The 20,457-nt window shown below is 39.7% G+C and overlaps 1 protein-coding gene across 9 annotated transcripts; it reads left to right on the forward strand.

The window, feature by feature from the left end:
• The first annotated feature begins 1,237 nt into the window (after positions 1–1,237).
• Positions 1,238–20,405, forward strand: impdh1b (IMP (inosine 5'-monophosphate) dehydrogenase 1b). Of its 9 annotated transcripts, none has more exons than XM_083935677.1 (16): positions 1,238–1,697; positions 7,663–7,761; positions 7,928–8,008; positions 11,207–11,255; positions 13,274–13,375; positions 13,483–13,557; positions 14,661–14,867; positions 14,978–15,065; positions 15,165–15,364; positions 15,790–15,880; positions 16,021–16,116; positions 16,669–16,812; positions 16,984–17,128; positions 17,218–17,361; positions 17,447–17,530; positions 18,212–20,405. In XM_083935677.1, exons 1-16 carry the CDS (start codon positions 1,477–1,479, stop codon positions 18,231–18,233), a joined length of 1,848 nt encoding a protein of 615 aa, XP_083791803.1. In that variant the 5' UTR covers positions 1,238–1,476; the 3' UTR covers positions 18,234–20,405. The 9 variants fall into 9 exon arrangements, with proteins under 9 accessions (XP_083791803.1, XP_083791804.1, XP_083791796.1 ...); XM_083935678.1 differs by having other exon boundaries at positions 7,931–8,008; XM_083935671.1 differs by lacking the exon at positions 1,238–1,697 and adding an exon at positions 5,983–6,110.
• The last annotated feature ends 52 nt before the right edge of the window (positions 20,406–20,457 follow it).

The following is a 20,457-nucleotide window of genomic DNA, read 5'->3' on the forward strand; positions in this document are numbered from 1 at the left end:
AGTGGGGAACCCTTAGAGCATGGGCTAAGAGGATTTTCCATCTTAACGTCTTACCAACTGTCACAAACATTCAGTCACCTGGAGTTGCCATTGAGAAGAACCCACTTGTGTCCCACTTGTGTGCGTGGGGAGGGGAATCCTTTCCATTGGCAAAACTGTACACAAGTCTAATGGATAAGTCAACACATGCATTCTGTACATTGCATACTGTACAGCCAACTAAAGGCACAGGTTTACACCCTTTTTTGCTGTAAAACCACCAATTTGGCGTGTGTACCGGTGGTACTGCATGTAAAAGAAACATGGGGTGTATTCTTTTGAGAAACAATTAAGAGTAATGAGGTAACACTGACACTTTGGTGCAAGCTTCACTGAGCAGTCAAGGTACAAGTATGTTGTGTAAGCTTGTGGGTCCAACCTCAGAATTTTCTAGAAGGTGGAGTGGTTACACCAAAGCTTATTTTTATACATACTAACTTTATAAAACCCCAGTTTTATTCAGCAATGGATTGGAAACCATTTTGACCCCCATGTGAGGCCTCATAAGTAGGAATACAAAACATACCAGTGGCTCCTGGTGTGAGGAGTTAAATTTAACATTCAAGTCCAGAGTCGTAAAAAAAAACAACGCGCCTTTGTGCCAAATATTTCCAGAAATGCTATGTTTGCTGTATGTTTTTGGGTTTAGCGGGGCCCGCTGCTACAAATAAAAACACCACATTGATGATCTTCCTGTTTGTACTGCAAAAAAGTGCTGCTCTGTTTGCAGAGCTCGCCTCCGTCCTGTTCATTTTAATTCTGAAATCCTCTTTGTGAAAGTGACGTGGTGCCATCGGTAGAAAGCAGGATTAACCCATACATACGGAGGGAGCAAGGCATAGAGAGCTTCACGGAGCACTCAGGACAGTCACTCCATTCAACTCATAGAAACACGCTCAAGGCGATGACTGCTTTGTCCTACATACAAGTACAGTACAGGGCTCATCTGCTCTATCCATTAGCCTTCAAAACAGAAAGTCTCCTCCAAGAATTCAAAGACATCACAACAGCCTCTCAACGACAACACTCTGCTGCTGGCATCATTTCCACGGTGACACCCTCTCACAGGGAGAATCTCCTAGGTGACACCCTGTATTGACACGCCTAGAGGTGGCTGGTGCCTTTTTGTAGGCAGGTGCATCCTGTGCAGGGGCAGACGGAGTATCTGAACAGGTTTTTTTTCTCTCTGTGTGGGAACACCAGTGCAGCTTCTTATCTGGCCTGGAGCAGAGCAGACACTGGAATGCGTTTGTTTTGCAAATTGTAACTCCTTACTTTTATCCAAACTTGAGTTAGGACATTCCTGGTTCAAGAAGTCGTCTGTTTTGATACAAATGTAACCTTCAGCTGTTGGGTATTTTCCTTCGTTGAATACCAAGAAGGCTGCACAGAAAGGCTAAAGGACCACTGGATATAGAGACTGACCTTTGATGGACGATGGAGGGGTATGGTTATGAGCACTTTGGTGCAGATGAAGCGAGGGAGAGTCAGGAGGTGGATTATCGGAGAATTGTAGGAGACGCTGTGCCCCCACGTACAGACGTTTCACCGCGGGAAGGTGAACATTTTGTCAGGCAAACCTCACATGGCCACGGACACGAATCTGCAGCCCAGCGATACAGTGCAACACGTATCCAGGCCGGTCTAGGCCCAGAGAGGTGAGTTACTGAAAAGTATATGGAGAACGAGCCCCTTTTTAGGTGCAGCTTACACAGCATTTAGACTAAAGTACATCTGTATGTTTTGTGTATTTTCACAAAATTACTCCCTTAAGGGCAAGTGTTAGAGTTATGTGAAAACATTAATACAAAAGATCAAACTTTTTCCAGAATTTACAGATAAAGGATTAATCTCAGCTCTGACAAAAAAGTGAGACAGAAAATCGACTTAAAATAGAAGAATGCTACAATCATTTCAATCCCACCAATATCCAATGTAAAACAAATAGAGAATATAACGTCAGTCCTGTCAGTTCATGCTGTACTTTCACTGTCCGTGCCTTCCTAAGGCTGCGCATGTAAATGAACTTCATGCCATCGGGTCAGTTTACATGTCCACACACACTTGCATTTCGATCAGTTTGCAAATGCCCTTGAGGTTAAATCCCTTGCTTTAGATGGCACACTTCTTTCTTGAGTTGTTTGAAGGCCATGTTTATAATATTTATGGCTTATGAGCAGATGCTAAAGCAATGGAAATAGCCTTTATTATAGCAGTATTAATAGCAGTTATTTCTGCACACACAATTCTGTGACGCAAGATCAAAGCAGGAGTGAGCGGCACGCTGCAGAGAGGACAAACAAGGCTGAATCAACTGCTCAGAATAGCTACGGTGTTTAAAGGAACCACTGACCCATATCTGCAATGACCCACATTTAATTTGACACAAACAGAGTGGGAAACAGATCCCCCTGAGTCACCTTGGCAGACCAATCTAGCACCTAAGATTATTTAAAGAACAAGAGAGGACTGTAAAGCATATTAGGTTACAGGGAAGACCATGTGGTTCTCTATTTTATTCAATATTTGAAACCCAATCAGTGAGGTCTCTGCGAGAAATAATCAATATACAGGAAATGCCCGCCCCGGAAGGAGAACTCAAGATACTTAATTGTCTATAATTAAACTCAGCTCTTGGTGCATTTTAAAGGTCCCATATTGTGCTTGCTTTCAGGTTACACTGGTGTTTTGGGTCTCTACTAGAACATGTTTAAATATTTTAATGTTCAATAAACACATTATTTTTCTCATACTGTCTGTCTGAATATACCTGTTTTCACCCTCTTTCTGAAACGCCACATTTTAGCGCCTTTCTCTTTAAGCCCCCCTCCCTGTCTGCTCTAATTGGTCAGGTTTCCTATGGGTCTTCTGTACTTGTGCTCTTGGCGCCTTTGCACCTCCGTTAGAGCTGGGTAATGACTGTTATGGCACTGTTGCGGCATTTTCTATCTATAGTATAATTGTGACATCATAACATTATAAGTCCTGGCGACTCATTTAAAGGCACAGTTTCTGAAAACAGCCTGTGAGCATTTCTCTGTGGATTGAGTGTTTTTTATATTTTCACAAAATTTATGTAGCACCTCCACCTGCTTTGTAATCAAAAAGACATTAAAATCTCACTTTTTCAGTATGGGACCTATAAGTCACAGAAGTCTATAAAATTATATGTCATTCCTTTTTTTGAAAGCACATTGAACGAAACCCTTAATGGTACTAAAACATTTTACTCTGATCTTCTGCTCCATTAAGCTGCAGCAGAGGTGATAAAACAGGCTGACAGTCATATTTTTAGTTGTGAGAAAGCAAAAGTGATTTGCTGTCGGCAACTTGTGTCAACTATTTCTGCTGCTGACAGCTTGATGACAATAGATGCGTGTTGATGCATTCACAGTAACTAATGAAATGAGCTTTAAAAGATGTTTTTCAGTGGCCCCGTTCATTCTTTGTTATAGCCTAAAATAGAATGACTTCCTCTCAGTGGTTGAACTCGCTTTGGTTTCCTAAACCAACGTGTGTGAAGAGTGCATCACACTAAAAGCAGCTATACTTGGGATGCAAATTTTATGAGGCAGTTTATTGTGATATCCATGTTTGTACTGTATATTGCACATTAGAACCAAAAGGACTTTCAGTTTGATCCACATCATGATTTTGTGTTCCTCAACATGCTGCTTCTCTGCACACTTCTTGTAATTGTTATCATGTGAATAAAATGTGATTGGTTCTGGTTTCTCAGCACACTTAATCCAGTTTGGATGATTTACATGTGACCAGGAGTAAGACAGTGCTGTCTTAATTCGGAATGGCCTTTCTCTAAGTCAGGGAAAATTAAAGCATGAAAGAAAGGCAATCGATATGCCCATATTCATATGACAATGGGTCGGAGAGAGTTGTTTGGTCACATGATTTAATATTGCATAGTGTTTAAAGTCACCCCCATACTGTTGCCAGTAACTAACATTATAGGCTGAGTCATTAAGTTAAGAATGGCAAGAAAAAGTTAAACTGAAGAAGGAAAATGGCAGATTATTTACTAAAATAAATGTATCAATACCATAGTGTAAAAGTAATCCATTGCAAGTAAAAGTCCTGCATTAAAATGACTACTTACATAAAAGTATGTATCCTCAAAAAGTACTCAATATTCAGCAATATGGTGGCCCCTGTCAGTGTTATATAATATTATATATAATGATATTAGAATACTATAACCTATAGTAAGCAGCATTTCAATTTTAAGTAGACCCAGTGGTGGAATTTAACTAAGTGCAATTTGGAGGTACTTGTACTTTACTTGAGTATTTCCATTTTGGGCATTTTATACTCCTTCCCCACTACGTCTCATTGGGAAATATTATACTTTTTACTCCACTACATGTATTTGACAACAACAGCTAATTTGTAGATTGAGATTATCAGTCCAAAATATAATTAACTAACTTATTATAATGTATTATTACAGATTAAACTACCCATTAGTAAAATGAACTCCACCTCAGGTCTAGCATGAAAGTGATGAACACATCACTGTATCAATGCATCAATAGTTATACTTTTACTTTTGCATATGATGCTAATACTATTGTACGTATTCACTGGTTTTGTATTCAGGACGGAGTATTTTTACACTATTGTTACTTCTGACTAAAATATCTGAATAGGCTACCTCCAAGTATGCCTACAGTACAGAACATACAACAGTAAATTCTCCATTGCACAGCTTTTAAAATCACCGACGCTATAATGATTTAAAAGAAAAAGAACGGAGAGAGGGCAAGAAAGTATGGAAGCTTCGTTAATGCCCCATTGTAATAAACAGGCAGCTGATAAACCAGTCTGCCAGCCTTTCAGTCTCAAAACGTCCACGTGAAACATTCTTGTTGCACACTTTTTTTAACCATTTACGTTACCTGTTTTATGGAGGACTAAACATGACTGAAGTCTCAATAAATACATAAATAAATGCATACACAAATATATAAATAAATACAGGAAACCGTAAATAAATGCATGAATAAATAAATACATGCATACAGAAGTCAATGCATAAATGAATGAATAAATACTGAAATAAATGAATAAATAAATGCTGAAATAAATGTATGATTAAAATAATAAATAAATGTATAAATAAATAAAATAATAAATAAATGCTTTACATTTATTTCTGTATTTCTGTGTCCATATGTTAATGAGGAAGGAGATCCCATCCATTTATACATTTATTTATTTCAACATTAATCTATTCATCTATTTATTTATCCCTGTATTTATTTATGTATTCCAGTATTTATTTATTTATGCATGCGTGTATTAATTTGTGTATTTATTTATTCCTCATCTCATCCGCAACCACTTATCCGTATTCATTTATTTATGCATGCATGTATTAATTTGTGTATTTATTCCTGTTTTTATTTATGCATGCATTTATTCATTAATTTATTCCTGTATTTATTTCAGCACTTATTAATTCATTTTTGTATGTATTCCTTTATTTATTTGTTCATTTATTTATGTATTCCTGTATTTATTTATTCATGCATGCGTGTATTACTTCATTTATTCTATCCTTTATTTATTTATTTGTGCATGCATTTATTTATTCATTTAGTCTTGTATTTATTTCTTTATTTCAGCATTAATTAATTAATTTATTTATTTATTCCTGTATTTATTTCTGTATGCATTTATTTATCTATCTCATCATTTATTTATTTATTCCTGCATTTATTTGTTTGTGTTTGCATTTATTTATTTATTCTTGGATTTGTTTGTACAGTTAATTATTCGGTTATACATTACACTATAATAATATTATAGTATAATATATTGAGACATGGGTTTGAGGGTATGGGTTAAACACGCCTCTGTGAGGAGGAGGAGGAGGAGGAGGAGGAGAGGAGGAGGAGGGGATGTGACGCTGCTGCTGCTAGTACATAACACCAACACGCACTGTCTGCGGCGACAGGCAATCACTTCTGATTCACTTTACTACCAAACCAGTACTTTTTACATCTCGGAACCACGAACGACCAGTTTTTTTTTCGTCGAGTTTGTTCTTCGAGGTATTACAAGGAACTGTCTTATCATCGCGTTGCTTTAGCCTGACTTCAGTGTAGACTCACAGCTGGAAAGTTGCTTCCCCTCTTGGTCAACGTGGGCATCAGCTCCAAAAAGGTTAGCTAGCTAACGTGCAAGGAGGCTCTAGGAGAAGGTGTTGAGTTGTACGGCAGCTTAAGGAGCGGCGTTATTTAAACCACTTACTCACCTAAAGGGTAGAAAACCTTGCTTTTAGCTCTGTTGAGCGTTTACCATACGTCAAGCCAAAAATAACCACACCGCTAATGCTAAATGCTAACGGCTGCGCCCACATGTCTGGAAGTGTTCACATTAGTCTGGATTCGGCTCATGTCTGTTGCATGGCAACACACTATACGTTATCTGACCGTTAGCTATGAAAACGTTAGTGACGTGTGTATACGTATACACACCCTCCGTTTATATATTATGTGTGTCAAATATCGACTAATTATTTACTCGAGGTCTCACTTGCTTTTCTTGCAGCAAACATTTTAATTTGTAATTTAACGTTACGTCGCCGGGTGTTGATGTGTAGCAAGCTGGCTGTTGTACCGGTGTCTCCCTATCCTCAGTCTAACGGTTTGCTATCAAGCTTCATATTCATAATGTTAGATATAATTGAGATATAGCCTAGTCATATCATCCTGTTTTACACATGCATTCTTTTAAATGCATTCACCAAACTCCCTTTAAGAAAGCTGCCAAAATAGGGTTTCTTCTTTTGTAAGTCGTGCGTCTTGCGAGATAGTTTTTTTAAAAGATGCTTTAATGTATGGAGAAGAGCCACTCTTTAATTCGGCATTTATTGAACTCTCCAAAACCACCACATATTATTATAAAGTTGTAACTTTTATTGTTGTACTTTCCACGTTGCTCCTCTAAAAATAGGCGTCAGTGAGGTTTGCTAGACCGCACTCGGTGTTGGTAAGAGATGTGCCCCAATGCGAGACTGCTAGAAATGTAAACCCATTCTGAAAACGACATTTTATGGACCTGAAGTGCTCCTAAGTTGATTTGTGTCAGTTTACAAAACTCAGTCCTATGGTTAACCAGGTAAGGACTTCTGAGGTGACAGATGTTGCGGTGGCTAACATGGATACTAGCATGGATGGTACTGTGACGCGTATGACTAGCAACAAGGATGTGGCGTTGTCGCTTTACTGTATAAACAAGTACAGTTAGCTTTGTTTTGTTTACTATGGGTGGAAACTGCGAACAGCTAATGTTTGCAAGCTTCTGATAACGCAATGTAGGTCACCGGGCTATAAAACAATGCTTCTGAATCGTGTACAACATTGTTACAAGTGGCTTGTTTTTGCAAGCAGATGAATCTTGCACCTACCGCGCAGGCGCACTGGTCTGCTGGCTGGGATGGATGTTGATGTTGCTATGGTTATGCCTTCCTATGAGAAGGTCAATCAAGCTCTACCTGCAAGACTGAAATCTAGCATCCTTTTGCTGTATTTAGATACACATCTTTATCTAAGTATTTGGTTGCACAGTTGATTGAAGGTGTTTCTCCTTATCATTCTGCAGCATGGCGGATTACTTAATCAGCGGTGGTACAGGCTACGTCCCTGAAGATGGACTCTCGGCTCAGCAGCTCTTCTCGATCGGAGATGGCCTTACGTACAAGTAAGTTTGTCTCACAAACTTTGATTTGGTTTTCCGAAGAAATCTCAGTAAAGTGATGAAAGCTAATTCAAAGTAAGGTCTCCTAATTTTAAAACCTCACCTGTGCGCAACAGTGGGCGAAGTGTATACAGCAGTGCTTTGTAATGGCCAACACATTTTGAACCAGCAGATCTGACCAACAGTGCGTTGTCTCCGATGGTCATACGGCTGAAGAGCTATGCTCTAAAGGAGATGGGTTGACTTACAAGTGAGTAAAACAGTCATCTTCAAACTGTTTTGAAACTGTGCTGTTAAAAACGAATCCTATGTCTCTCAAATAGTGAATTCATAAGGGGAAGCAAATGACAGCCCTTCCAAAGCAACTTCACTTTAAAACAATCCATGCCAAAACTCTCAATCTGGTGTCATAGAAGTGCATGAATGCAGAAGATAAATGGAGGGTGTTGGAATGCTCAACCTGATCTTGGTCATGGGGATCAAATTTGCTTCCAGTGGACATAACTGCATTATTAACTTCAACTAACCAATCAAAGTGCATGACCTGTCCTGTGAATCCAACATGCATGACGGAACAGCTCATGCTCTTTCTGATTAGGCACTAATTTCTCACCTCTAATTTAACCCCACTCATCTCTGGTAAGCATTCTGGTGCTAAATGAGAAATGCTTTGTATTTGATCATTTCATCGTGCATTTTGACTTCAATGATTTTCTTTCATTCCTTGCAATCACACTTTTATTTTCTTAATCATAAATAACAAGTGTGCAACTCATTTGTAGTGCTTGTTGGACACCGAGAAGCATGCCATTTCTCTTCTAAAATGTTCTCCTAAATCCATCACATTGCTTCACCGCCCAGCAACCACTACAATCAATGCTTAAGATGCCCTCTCAGCGTTCCCTGGAAGATCATTAGTTAATGTATTATTCTATAGGATATATATGGAAGATAATTCTCTATACTGAATTATAGACTGCACAACAAAACATGATTTGATTTAAGTTATTCAGGTATAGTTGGAAGGCTATAGCAGCTGGATTTAACCAATTATTTATTCTAATAATGCTGCCTCGGCTTTACAGAAGCTAATTGAATAGTAAATGTAATGAGCGTGTCCGCGTGTGATTGAATGACCTACCCACACTTTAATGAAGTGCATCACGACCATGGAGGGGTTTGCGCACATGATGGCATCATGTGGATTGCAGGAGGAATTGGGGTGGATTGGGTTTCGTAAGAGAAAGAAAGAGTCTGTATCACTCTTTTCAAGCAGTTTGTCCTGTATCAACCCTTTATAACTCAAGTATGACAAACGCAGATAATACGGAAAGGGTTTCAACTTTTATTGCTAGATGTCTTTTAAGCACATTAAAAAAATTTCTGACAACGTTTTCCTGTCCCTATCTGAAATGACAACCGCTTATACAGTCCTTTCACCTGTACTGGATCTAAGAATGCAGTTAAGCAGGATATTGCTAGTTTATCTGTTATTAGTTGGAGGAAAATGAAGTAAGCCACCTGTAGAAAGTGAGACACAGACACAGGAAGACAGAAACAGCATTGTGAGAGGAACGGCTTCTTGCAGTGTTGTGACCTTAAACTAGGTGCAGAAATCGTGTCGGGGGTGTGATTGTGAACCTGTTCTTTCACTCCTGAAATGGACTGGAAAGTGAAGATGGACAAGTGATCTTTCCTGCTTATAGACAGAGAAGAGTGAATGCTTAGAGAGTTCTTGGCAGTAAGCTTTACGTTATGAGACAAGGTGTTGAACTGTAGTTTAAATACAGGGTAAAATACTTTTTTTTTTAAAAAGTGTCTCTTGTGCCATTTTCTTACACAAGCCCCAGGCTGTTGGTTAAATAATGGGCCACTGCCATTTATACAAGTCTAGACACAAGTATTTTAACTAAACAATATGAATAAACATATGCTCTGACTATATAGTACATACTGTACAAAATCAATCTGTGGTCTTTGTGGACTCAGTCTGTTCAGTAGTGTTGTTTTTGGTTTAGAATCCTTTTATTGGTTGTTTTTGATGGCCGTTGCATACTGAAAACGTAGTGCTGGTGTAGGAATATCCATTCCTGATTATTGTTACAGTTGTGTTAGCTACTGTAGCAAATAAATCCCTGCTGCGAGCTATAAATAACTAAACAATAGTGTGAGACACACATACAGACATTACCCAACCTGTTAAACCCGCTGCTACATTTACAGAACACTGGGTGCCATGCTATCAGCTGCTTTTGATGTTGTTGTTTTTTGATGATGTTTTGATGTTTGTTTGTTTTTTTTTTGGGGGGGGGGGGGGGTCGATTCTCTTTCATGCCCAGGCGAAGACAGACATCTGTACTACCCAGGGAAGCTCCGCCATGGCCTCTGGTTATACATTGAATCTCTGCCGCTTAGCATCATGCATTTGTCTACAATTAACATTCATGAAAACCATAATAAGGCAACACCAAGCCAGTGTTTTCTTTAAAATTCAAATGAGCGCTGGTGTAGCACCGCTGACCCAGAGTCAGTAGGTGCAGCCTGTGTGACGCAGCTGAGGTTTGTGGCTGCTGCTAAATGCTAGCAGATGTGTGCTGGACTTGCTGCTCGTTCCCACATTGATGTTTGTGAGTGTTTTGGCTCTAAAGTGAGTGGAAACAAACAGGACCCCTCAAGTGTGTACCTTCACCTTCATTTAGACTCCATCTGTACTGCTCACCATATACTCGTTTCACATACCCTCACTCTGTAGTTTCCCCCTTCACTTTCCTCCACTATCCAAATGGCATACAGAGCCTCCCTTATTCCTCCATTTTTCAGACTGTCTCTGGCCCTGTTTTCACACCCATCTGCGAAAAACCCACAAATTACATATAGGCTCTGGTTGAAACACAAACACACCATTCCTGTCTATCTCATCTCATTCTACCTCTTGTTGTATTGATACAGTCCAAGAGCTGATGGAGCTCAACTGTTTTTTTACCAAGTACAGAACACGCTAGCTACACTCTGTCTGTGCTCAGCCACTTAGCAATATTCTGGGAACCATGTGCAGACATAAAGGAGTATCCAACAATAGGTTGCAGGCTCTAAACTGTGGTTGAAGTTGTTATATGGAAGGAAATGAGTAGAAAGAGATCAATGACAAAGTAATTGTGTCGAACAAAAAATATGTTTCATCAGTGTTTGCCCATTTTTCCTTTTTAGAATGTAACATTATTCAGTAGTACCCACATTTGACTGCTTTTCAATTTACCCTGTGAGCTGCTCATAGTGTAGGGAAACATTTTCAGTTCTCTGTTTTGCTGTTTTAAATATTTTATATTTGGCAGATTTTAGTGGCTATTCATGTTTTAAACACGAGGAACTCTTATGCTGCTACTATTCTAATATGATGCTTTAAACCTCACAGCTCGGCTAAGTTGCATTATTTGTTCATGTCTTGCAGTGACTTCCTGATACTACCTGGCTTCATCGACTTTACCTCAGACGAAGTGGTGAGTACGCCTATATTTGAGGATACAAAAGGGCACACCAGGTCAGTTGTTTCAGAAGTATGTTGCAAGTATCTGTCACATCTGAGAAGAGACTTCCCAGAGTATTTTGAAAGACAAGCCAGTCCCTTTTTTTTATTGCTTCCACGCCTCTCATGATGATAATGCGGCAGCGTCAGCAGGCAGAACATTCTTGGAAGAGCCACTTTTTCTCTTTTTTTACATTTTTAAAAATGCAAACCTCTCTACTTCAGACCGTAACCTCGTTTTATAATGGCAGCTGTTACAAGAATAGGCCCATTTAAAACTGTCTGCATAATTTCTTCTCTCCCTGCTGCCCTGCTATTTTTGCCCGATGTGGTCACCCACTGGCTGCTCCCTCGCCCCTGTGTTTACATTTGTGTCTGGTCTGTTGCTCATCCCTCTTCTTCTTCTCTTGGCACCAGATGACGGGAGAGTTAATCTTAGGGCTTTACATGAAATCCCTCTCTTCTGCTCAGTCCATCTCAGCAGATTTTAATTTAATTGATATCTTTAATCTCTCCCTATTTCCTTCACTTACAGAGAGCTCTGGTTGCTGTGTGAGATGCTTGTCTGCCCTGCCATGTTGTCATGGGCTGGTTGTCTCCACAGAGTCTATGTCTTGCCCTAGTTTCTCCACTGGATAGTGAGTCTATTCAAGCTTGAATAACACAAATGCTTCCACATTTGGCCTCAGTCACAACTTTAAAAGGAGTAGATCATGTTCACACAGTGACTCAGTAGATCAGATGGAAATTTTTAATACCCTTTATAGCTTAAGTCTCTCCCACTGGATAAAATCCCACTAACATCTGTCAATCGGCGTTCATTCCCAGGACAAGTGCTTGCAGTAGTCGCAGGTATTTATAGGCTCCAACTCTGATCAGCATTAATAGAAACATGACACGCGGATGGACGCACATCATCTCCGTCGGTAACTTCTGCTACTCTTTTTCATCACAGCCACAAATTCCATCAATCAACATGGAAGCAGTACTCAACTTCCAAATTAGTCTTAGAGAAACTAAGATATAAAAGAGAAGTAACCACCGTAACATTTACACTGGCCTCCATGCTGCTTTCTAGGGTTTACTGTCCCTGTTTTCTGGCACATTCGTCAAACATGACACACCAGAAAAACGGGAAGGCTTACTCGTCTACTGTCAGTGGGAACGGAGTCCATCGCCTATTTTTGTTTTGCAGATTTTTAAAAAACCTACATACACACGCTAATTTCCACAGTTTACGGTGTTGGAAAGGTGTTGAAGAGTGGCCACTTGAGTTTGGGACTGCTGTGGGAAATTCTTCAGGGTCGTCATGTCCTTGACATGCTTTCCTCTCTCTCAGTTGAATTTAGCAGGTTAGTGCAGTTCTGCTCTCTAAATGGAGAAATGGTGTTAGGTGATATCTCCTGCCTCGACTGTGAACCCCTGAGAAAAGCCTCCGTAGTTTATGTCTGTCACAGATAAGGGGTAAATGCTTGGACACTGTAGAACCTTCCAACTCATTTGCTGGTTTCCCATGTGCAAGGAATGTCATTATTTTCACACACACACACAGTCGAAGATAACAAAAGCTGGTGTTGGCTGTAAATCCGTTAGATATTAAAGCAACATTTTTTTTCTGGAGGTGCAGTGGTGTGGCTCACTTTTCTTTTTTCAGACAGTGTCAGGTTGCTGTCTCTGAGCGGGAGGACTGTTTTTTGATGGACCATGCACTTTGTTTGCAGACATCTCATATCACAGATGAACACTTAATGACACACTCAAGCTCAAATGCAGACTTTTATTTGTTAGGTGCATATTTTAAGTGCAAGTCTGCTCAATGTCCTTTAGTGTCATTGAAACACATTTAAAGGCATAACCACAGCCTTTTAAGACACAACTGAACAGTATATTGAATCTACCAAGTAAGTCTGCCCCCTGGTGGTACATGTGCAAAATAACAGAAACACCTCTTGGTGAAGACACAATGTTTGTTCCCCTCTTTTTGTCTCTTAGGACCTGACATCAGCGCTGACCAGGAAGATCACACTGAAGACCCCTCTCATCTCCTCCCCCATGGACACGGTCACAGAGTCAGCTATGGCAATCGCTATGGCGGTAAGACAGTGCAATGACAAAACTGCTGAAATATTAAGAAAGATCACTGATTTTCATTTATGGATTAATTCTATTTTAATATTAATTCAAATTATTTTATTTGGTAGCTAATGGGAGGCATTGGCATCATCCACCACAATTGCACACCAGAATTCCAAGCCAACGAGGTCCGCAAGGTTAAGGTAAGCTATGAATAGCATCCTATTACAAGGAACTGTTTTCAAAATCTCCTGTGTTTTATGTTCCACTTTCTCATCAATGTGTAGTTAAAAACTCACTAGTCATGTTTGGTTTTAGTAGTAGAATTGTTGTTTTTGTTGTTGATCACTATTTTCATGCCGCTTATATATAGCTTTTGGTAATTTTCGTCCATCCGTGTGTTTTAGAGTTATTTTCCTTTATTTAGATAGTGTTTTTGTTAATTGTTGTTTGACTTGGTGTGATATTTTGCACTGCTTTCGCTGCTTTGCACAAATAAGGATGCACCGATCCAATACTGGTATCCAATAGCTGGACTGGGTATTCTGACAATAGTGTAGTTCTGTTCAATTCTATGTTTATATACTGTACAAATAGTAATCATAAATATACTTATAATTTTGAAGCAGGTTTTTTACCAAGTTGCTGGTGCACATTTTATTATTTTAATAATTAATAAGATTATATCTATCTATATATATATATATATATAGGAGTTAGGAAAGCCTGGTGTCACCTTATTTCCACACATTTTTTACAGCTCAGTAATTAAACACTGCTATTGGATTGGAGGCAGGTATAGCCATTGTTATTGTTAACACCTTTTTTTGGTCACTTAAGGTAATTGGGTAACGTGGTGTTGGTGGCACTAGCAATGTGGATATCAGTTGTTCACCAGTTAAGTTTTGGTGAGAGAAAGAAGAGGTAGTTTTGCCCACCGCTATATTGCTATATCGTTGTTTACCGCTGAATTGTTTTGCATTCTTTTGGAGACTTTTGTAATTGTCTCAATCCCTTTGGAACATATCAGATGCCACAACTTGTCTGTCTTGTTTCTTACAAATACAACCACAACAAATTTAAGGTATCTGAGCCAGCGCATCAGGCAAAGTTTCCCCTGTTCAGCCTCTCGGCGACTACTTTTAAGTTTCAGATAGTCGCCTATAGTACTCACTATTGGCCGATACCCAAAGCCCAGGTATAGGTATCAGGACTGAAGAATGATCGGTGCATCCCTAAATATAAAGAGGGGGAAAAAATAATGGCAATAATAACCATGTTTGGTTTCTCTCCCGTTGGTTTCCAGAGGTTTGAGCAGGGCTTTATCACAGACCCAGTTGTGATGAGTCCGCGCCACACAGTCGGAGATGTGCTTGAGGCCAAAGTAAGACACGGCTTCTCTGGTATTCCTGTCACAGAGACGGGCAAAATGGGCAGCAAACTGGTTGGCATCGTCACCTCCCGAGATATTGACTTCCTTTCTGAGAAAGACCATGGCAAACCTCTGGAGGAGGTGTGTATTTTTGTTTTTTAAGAAACCGTATACCCATCAGTTTATAAGATGTTTGCACTGGCATCAGTGATTTGATTGTTTTTACATTCTAATTATGCTTCTCCTCCAAGACCATGACAAAGAGGGAGGATTTGGTAGTGGCCCCAGCTGGTGTTACACTGAAAGAAGCCAATGATATTCTGCAGCGCAGTAAAAAGGGTAAATAAAAGTTACTGTGTGACAGCAGCTTTTTCTAGTTGGATTTTAATTACTCTCACGCAATTTAATAAATTCACTTTCTCTTTGAACGTCAACTAGGTAAGCTTCCCATTGTAAATAATAACGACGAGCTGGTGGCCATTATTGCCAGGACGGATCTGAAGAAGAACAGGGACTACCCGCTCGCCTCCAAAGACTCACGCAAACAGCTGCTGTGTGGCGCCGCCATTGGCACCAGGGAGGACGACAAATATAGACTGGACCTCTTGGTGCAGGCTGGAGTGGATGTAGTTGTACTGGTGGGTGCTTTTGATGGTTCTAATGAAAATATTTTGTTTGCTTAAAAACCCATCAATTTGTTTTTGGAAGGAAGTGTGGTGTTAAATAAGACAATAGCAGGACAGTGCATTGCAACTGATACTTAGGGACAGTGTAAAATAATAGAACCGTGAATCAACATACTATAACTTACTGGGAACATCCTGTTTTTTACAATTAGTTTTGTATTTAACTTTAATCTGGAAATTGACCGTAAACACTACAGTTAATGTAAATTTAGTAGATTTAATACTTTAAGTATTAAGAACATAATTTTGCCTGCATGTGAAATGTCTTACTTACTGTAGGCATTCATTCATCTGTGTTAAGATTGTTAAGGCTGTTGAGACTGCTGAATCCTCGGGTCCAGCACCAGTGTACTTCAATCATGTTTTTGCATCTCCAGGACTCTTCACAAGGCAACTCCGTGTATCAAATCAACATGATAAATTATATTAAACAGAAGTATCAAGACTTACAAGTCGTTGGAGGAAACGGTGAGTTTTGTTGAAAAAAGACATACTACTGCTGTTAATATGCACATTTGTGTAAGTGTTGTACACGCAGTTCTCAGGTTTCTTTTGTCAACCAAATATAATGGTTTGCACACCTTTTTCTTCTTTCCCCTCACCTACAGTGGTCACAGCAGCCCAGGCCAAGAATCTGATTGATGCTGGTGTCGATGCTCTGAGAGTTGGGATGGGCTGCGGCTCCATCTGCATCACACAGGAAGGTACTCCCTCTGGTTTTTCAATGAAATCTCCTCAACACAATTCTTATTTCACATACTTACAGGGAATTTAATTTAATTTGAGATAAATGGTTAATGTATAGTAGGTTAATGCAAAGATTATGTTGGGAACATATGGCTGCTAATGTAAAATATTCCTAGCTGTACCTGCTCTTAATCTGGTACATATTAATCTATGAGCTACAGTGAGAAGAAAAGGCTATCAGTTGCTAATGTGGGAAAAAAATACCCTGAGACCCTCCTAGTTGTCATGGTGATCTGCCAAGGCCCCAATCTGGGTTGCCATGGGGACCGGCCTCGTGCTCAGACTGGGTCACGTTAACCAAGAAGAACAGAAGAGCCGTGTTGCAGCAAAAGGACGTGAACCTAAAATAACTCAAGTTCAAGTCACCAGCTAAATAAACACGGCTTTTTATTACACAAGCTGATTTCTGTTTGTCCCCAGGTCTGATCAGATGTAGCTTTTTTTCCCCTTTTTTTTTTACCTAGTCTGTTTCCATGGCAGTCATGTTAGATATGTTTTCTACGTTCTAGTCATGGCATGTGGTCGGCCCCAGGGGACCTCGGTATACAAGGTAGCAGAGTACGCCAGGCGCTTCGGTGTGCCAGTCATCGCTGACGGTGGCATTCAGACTGTGGGCCATGTGGTGAAGGCTCTGTCTCTTGGAGCCTCGACTGGTGAGATTTCAAAGATAATGACTTTCAGATGTTGTGAAAAGTAGGCTTTGTCTAACAGTCATATTTCATAGAAAAAATATTCATAGCAACAAAGCGGTTTATCACCGCAGAGAGGATGTTAGATTGGGTAATAAAATAACACAGATAGTTCTCTCCCTTCTCCCACGGCAGTTATGATGGGCTCGTTGCTAGCGGCAACCACTGAGGCTCCAGGGGAGTACTTCTTCTCAGATGGTGTGCGGCTGAAAAAGTACCGTGGTATGGGCTCCCTGGATGCTATGGAGAAGAGCACCAGCAGCCAGAAACGATATTTTAGGTATGTAGGAGGCTTTGAGCCATATTCCAAGAGCAGTTATTACAAAGTTGTGATTCCACGACAGAATTCTGATTTGTGTCTTTCCACAGTGAGGGCGACAACGTGAAGGTAGCCCAAGGTGTGTCGGGCTCTGTCCAGGACAAGGGCTCTATCCACAAGTTTGTACCCTACCTGATAGCTGGTATCCAACATGGCTGCCAGGACATCGGGGCAAAGAGTCTTTCTGTTCTCCGGTGAGTTGTGTGTGACTTACTGGTTATAATACAGATGGAACCGTTTTAGGTGCTGTGTATTTGACCGTCTTTGTATCGGTTTTAGTTCCATGATGTACTCTGGGGAGCTGAAGTTTGAAAAGAGGACCATGTCTGCACAGGTGGAGGGAGGAGTTCATGGACTCCACTCGTAAGTGCACAAACACACGAAAGATAGATGCATATAGAGTACACTTTAGTCTGGGACAACAAAACATGTAATCTGCTTTTTTTCACTGGTCATAAATGGTATTGGACTTTACTTTGTCCATTGTCCTTTGTATCATGCACAAAGAATCATGATTTTAAGATTGATGTTATCAATTGCAGTATTCTACTTTTTGTTCTCAGTTGCAAAAATGAACAAACGGCAAATTGGCATGAGTTTTAGAGGTTGTCTTTACAGCGAGAGCGGGGTGGTTTCCTTGTTCACTCTTAATACGTAATTTCATAATTACATTGCTTGGAAACAGATTGACCCCATTATTTATGTACTTCCTGTTGGGTGTTGGCAGTGGAAAATAAACCCGCTTTTATAGTTGCACAAAAGAGAGGACGATGCAGCAAATATTATTGGCATTTTCAATTGCCATTATTAACCTGACTTGCCGCATGCTTTATCACAAAGGACAGATATTATTTTCTCTCCTCTTGGTCCTCAGACTGTACCCACATGTCCCATAGTGACTCTTGTGCAAATGCAAACTGCTAGTTTTTCTGCTAATTGCATTGACAAAACATGTAACGGGTAGATGCATTTTGCCAGATTAGAGTGAGTTTCCGTTACTCAAGCAACGGCTTATTTCTCTTCGATTTTTCTCTGCCTCCACAGTTTCGAGAAGCGGCTTTACTGAGCGGGGGGATGAAGTGCAGAACATCGGTGCACGTGACACGCCCAATCTTAACAGTGACCAAATGTTAAATCGCCACTTTTGCTAAAACACCCACTCCACCCTCTCTGCCCTCTCCTCCGTCGTATCTACCATTACTTTCTCTCTCCCTCTGATCCCAACCAGCTGCTTTTTGGAGGAAAGAGGAAAAGTAGCAAAGTGAGAATCTTCAAACTGACACCCCACTCTCTGAACACCTGGGATTTTGCACTCAAGAAGCGGCGTATCAGGGTTTTCGGAATGACATACACACCTCTATCTTGAGTATGCAGCAGATCCCAATTAGCGTGCGTGTTGATAGTATTGAGAGAATGAACTGCGTGCGAGTTTGCTGAATTTAGGGTAGTGTGCGTCTGACTGTGTGATTATACTTTTGAATGTGTCTTGGGACAAAGAAAGTGAAGGTGCACAGTGTTTATTTGTCCTGTTAATCTTAGTGAGTCTAAAACGGTCGTGACGCAGATCACGTCTGCATCTTATCTGGCTTTTTGTGGGATCCACACTCACCAGCTGAAGCCTCGCACATCCCAGCTCTTAAACACACTAGCACATGCAGAAAACAAGATAATACACTTGTCTCTGTGCGCAATGTGTGTCAGTGTATCATGTTACTCTTGCTTTTTTTTGTTGTCATTATAAGTCACAGATATAAGCTACTTAATAAACAGTAGCGGCTTCAATTTCAGCGCGTGTTGTTTACTTCCTGTATTGTGGATCCCGAGGTACGAGATACTGGCTGTGGCAATCATCCTGTCGACTTTGTATCCCTAAGTGTCCCCTACAATCAATTTTCAGACCCCACACCCACAGTCTTTACTACTGTGGACATTTTCTCTTTGACGACATCCTATCAACAAATAATCAGTGTCCCACCTCAATGCATAGTGTTCATATGTTGAGCATGGAATGGACCAATAGCTGCAGATCAGGTATGTTTAATAGAAAAGAAAAGCTAAAACGTATCAAATCATTCAAAAATAGTTCCTAATTAGGATGAAAGACTATTTCTCTGACCGTAATTTGAATACTTTTAGATGAAACAAACTTTATATTAAACCTGTATAGTCTTTGGGGGCTTTGAATTGAGCATGAAGTGTTTTTGATATGCATGTTTGTTTTTTCACTAAGCCAAACAAGGCTGTATTTATATTCTGCTTTATTGTAATTGCATACATACTGCCAAGTGTCTACACTTTCCCTGACACTTTTCTTTTGTAATTTCAAAACCAAAATTTGCGCAAGAAGTCGCTCGTTACCCTGTCAGTGGTTCATTCCTGCATTCTCACATTGTTGCATAGGTTCTCTGTGTTAGGTTTATTTTATTTCTGTTTTTTTTTTTTTTTCGATCAGAGATATGCCTTGAAACGGGGATGGATAAAGGCTGCATGACAGCTCAGTGAAAAAGCATATTGCTTTACACCCTTTTGCCTCTTTTTCTTACTTTGAACCAGCATTGCTGTGTTTGTCATCATTCAGCTTATACAGTAGTAGGCATTTCTAACATTTTCTTACCGGATGTCCTTTTGGCCAGATGTTTTTTTTTTTTCTTAAATAAAATGTCCCAGATTGTAAGAGTTGAGTTGCTTTCTCTAACATACTAATGTACTTGCCCTGCACAGGGTTCCCTTGATTAACATTAAGCCTTGCAATTGGACGAAAATTGCAAAAAATGTACATGAAATTATATGGAGAAATATATACGTATATCCAGTTTGAAATGACTGCTGCTTGTTTTCAGTTTACCATCTAAAGAGAGAATTCAGGTTTTTAAAAATCTTTATTTGTTAAGTACTGAGTCCTGATTGTTCATCTAAGAAGCACAAATATGTAGAAATATATATATAGTGATAAGTGTGGTACTATTTTTATTTTTTTTTATAGTGGTGCACTTTTGTATGATTTTCAGCTTCAGTATATTGCAAAGCGGCTACCATTGCCAAACATTCTGCAACCAATGAGTGAGGCTCTTTAGATGGACGGAAAAAGACTCTGTATTCAATAAATCCATTCGGTTTCTTTTTCTTCTTCTTTGTTTTTTTTTTTAAAGAATATCACTTAAGAACATGTTTACAGTAAAACAGTCAACAGAGGAAAGCTTCTTTGCTTTCTGTATGGTAATAAATAATTCAAACTGTGCTTGGACTATTGTCTTATTGAACATGAGCTGCAACGTCACATTGATGTCACT

The sequence above is a fragment of the Echiichthys vipera genome (assembly GCF_963691815.1).
Source record: "Echiichthys vipera genome assembly, chromosome: 20".
NCBI lineage: Eukaryota > Metazoa > Chordata > Actinopteri > Perciformes > Trachinidae > Echiichthys > Echiichthys vipera.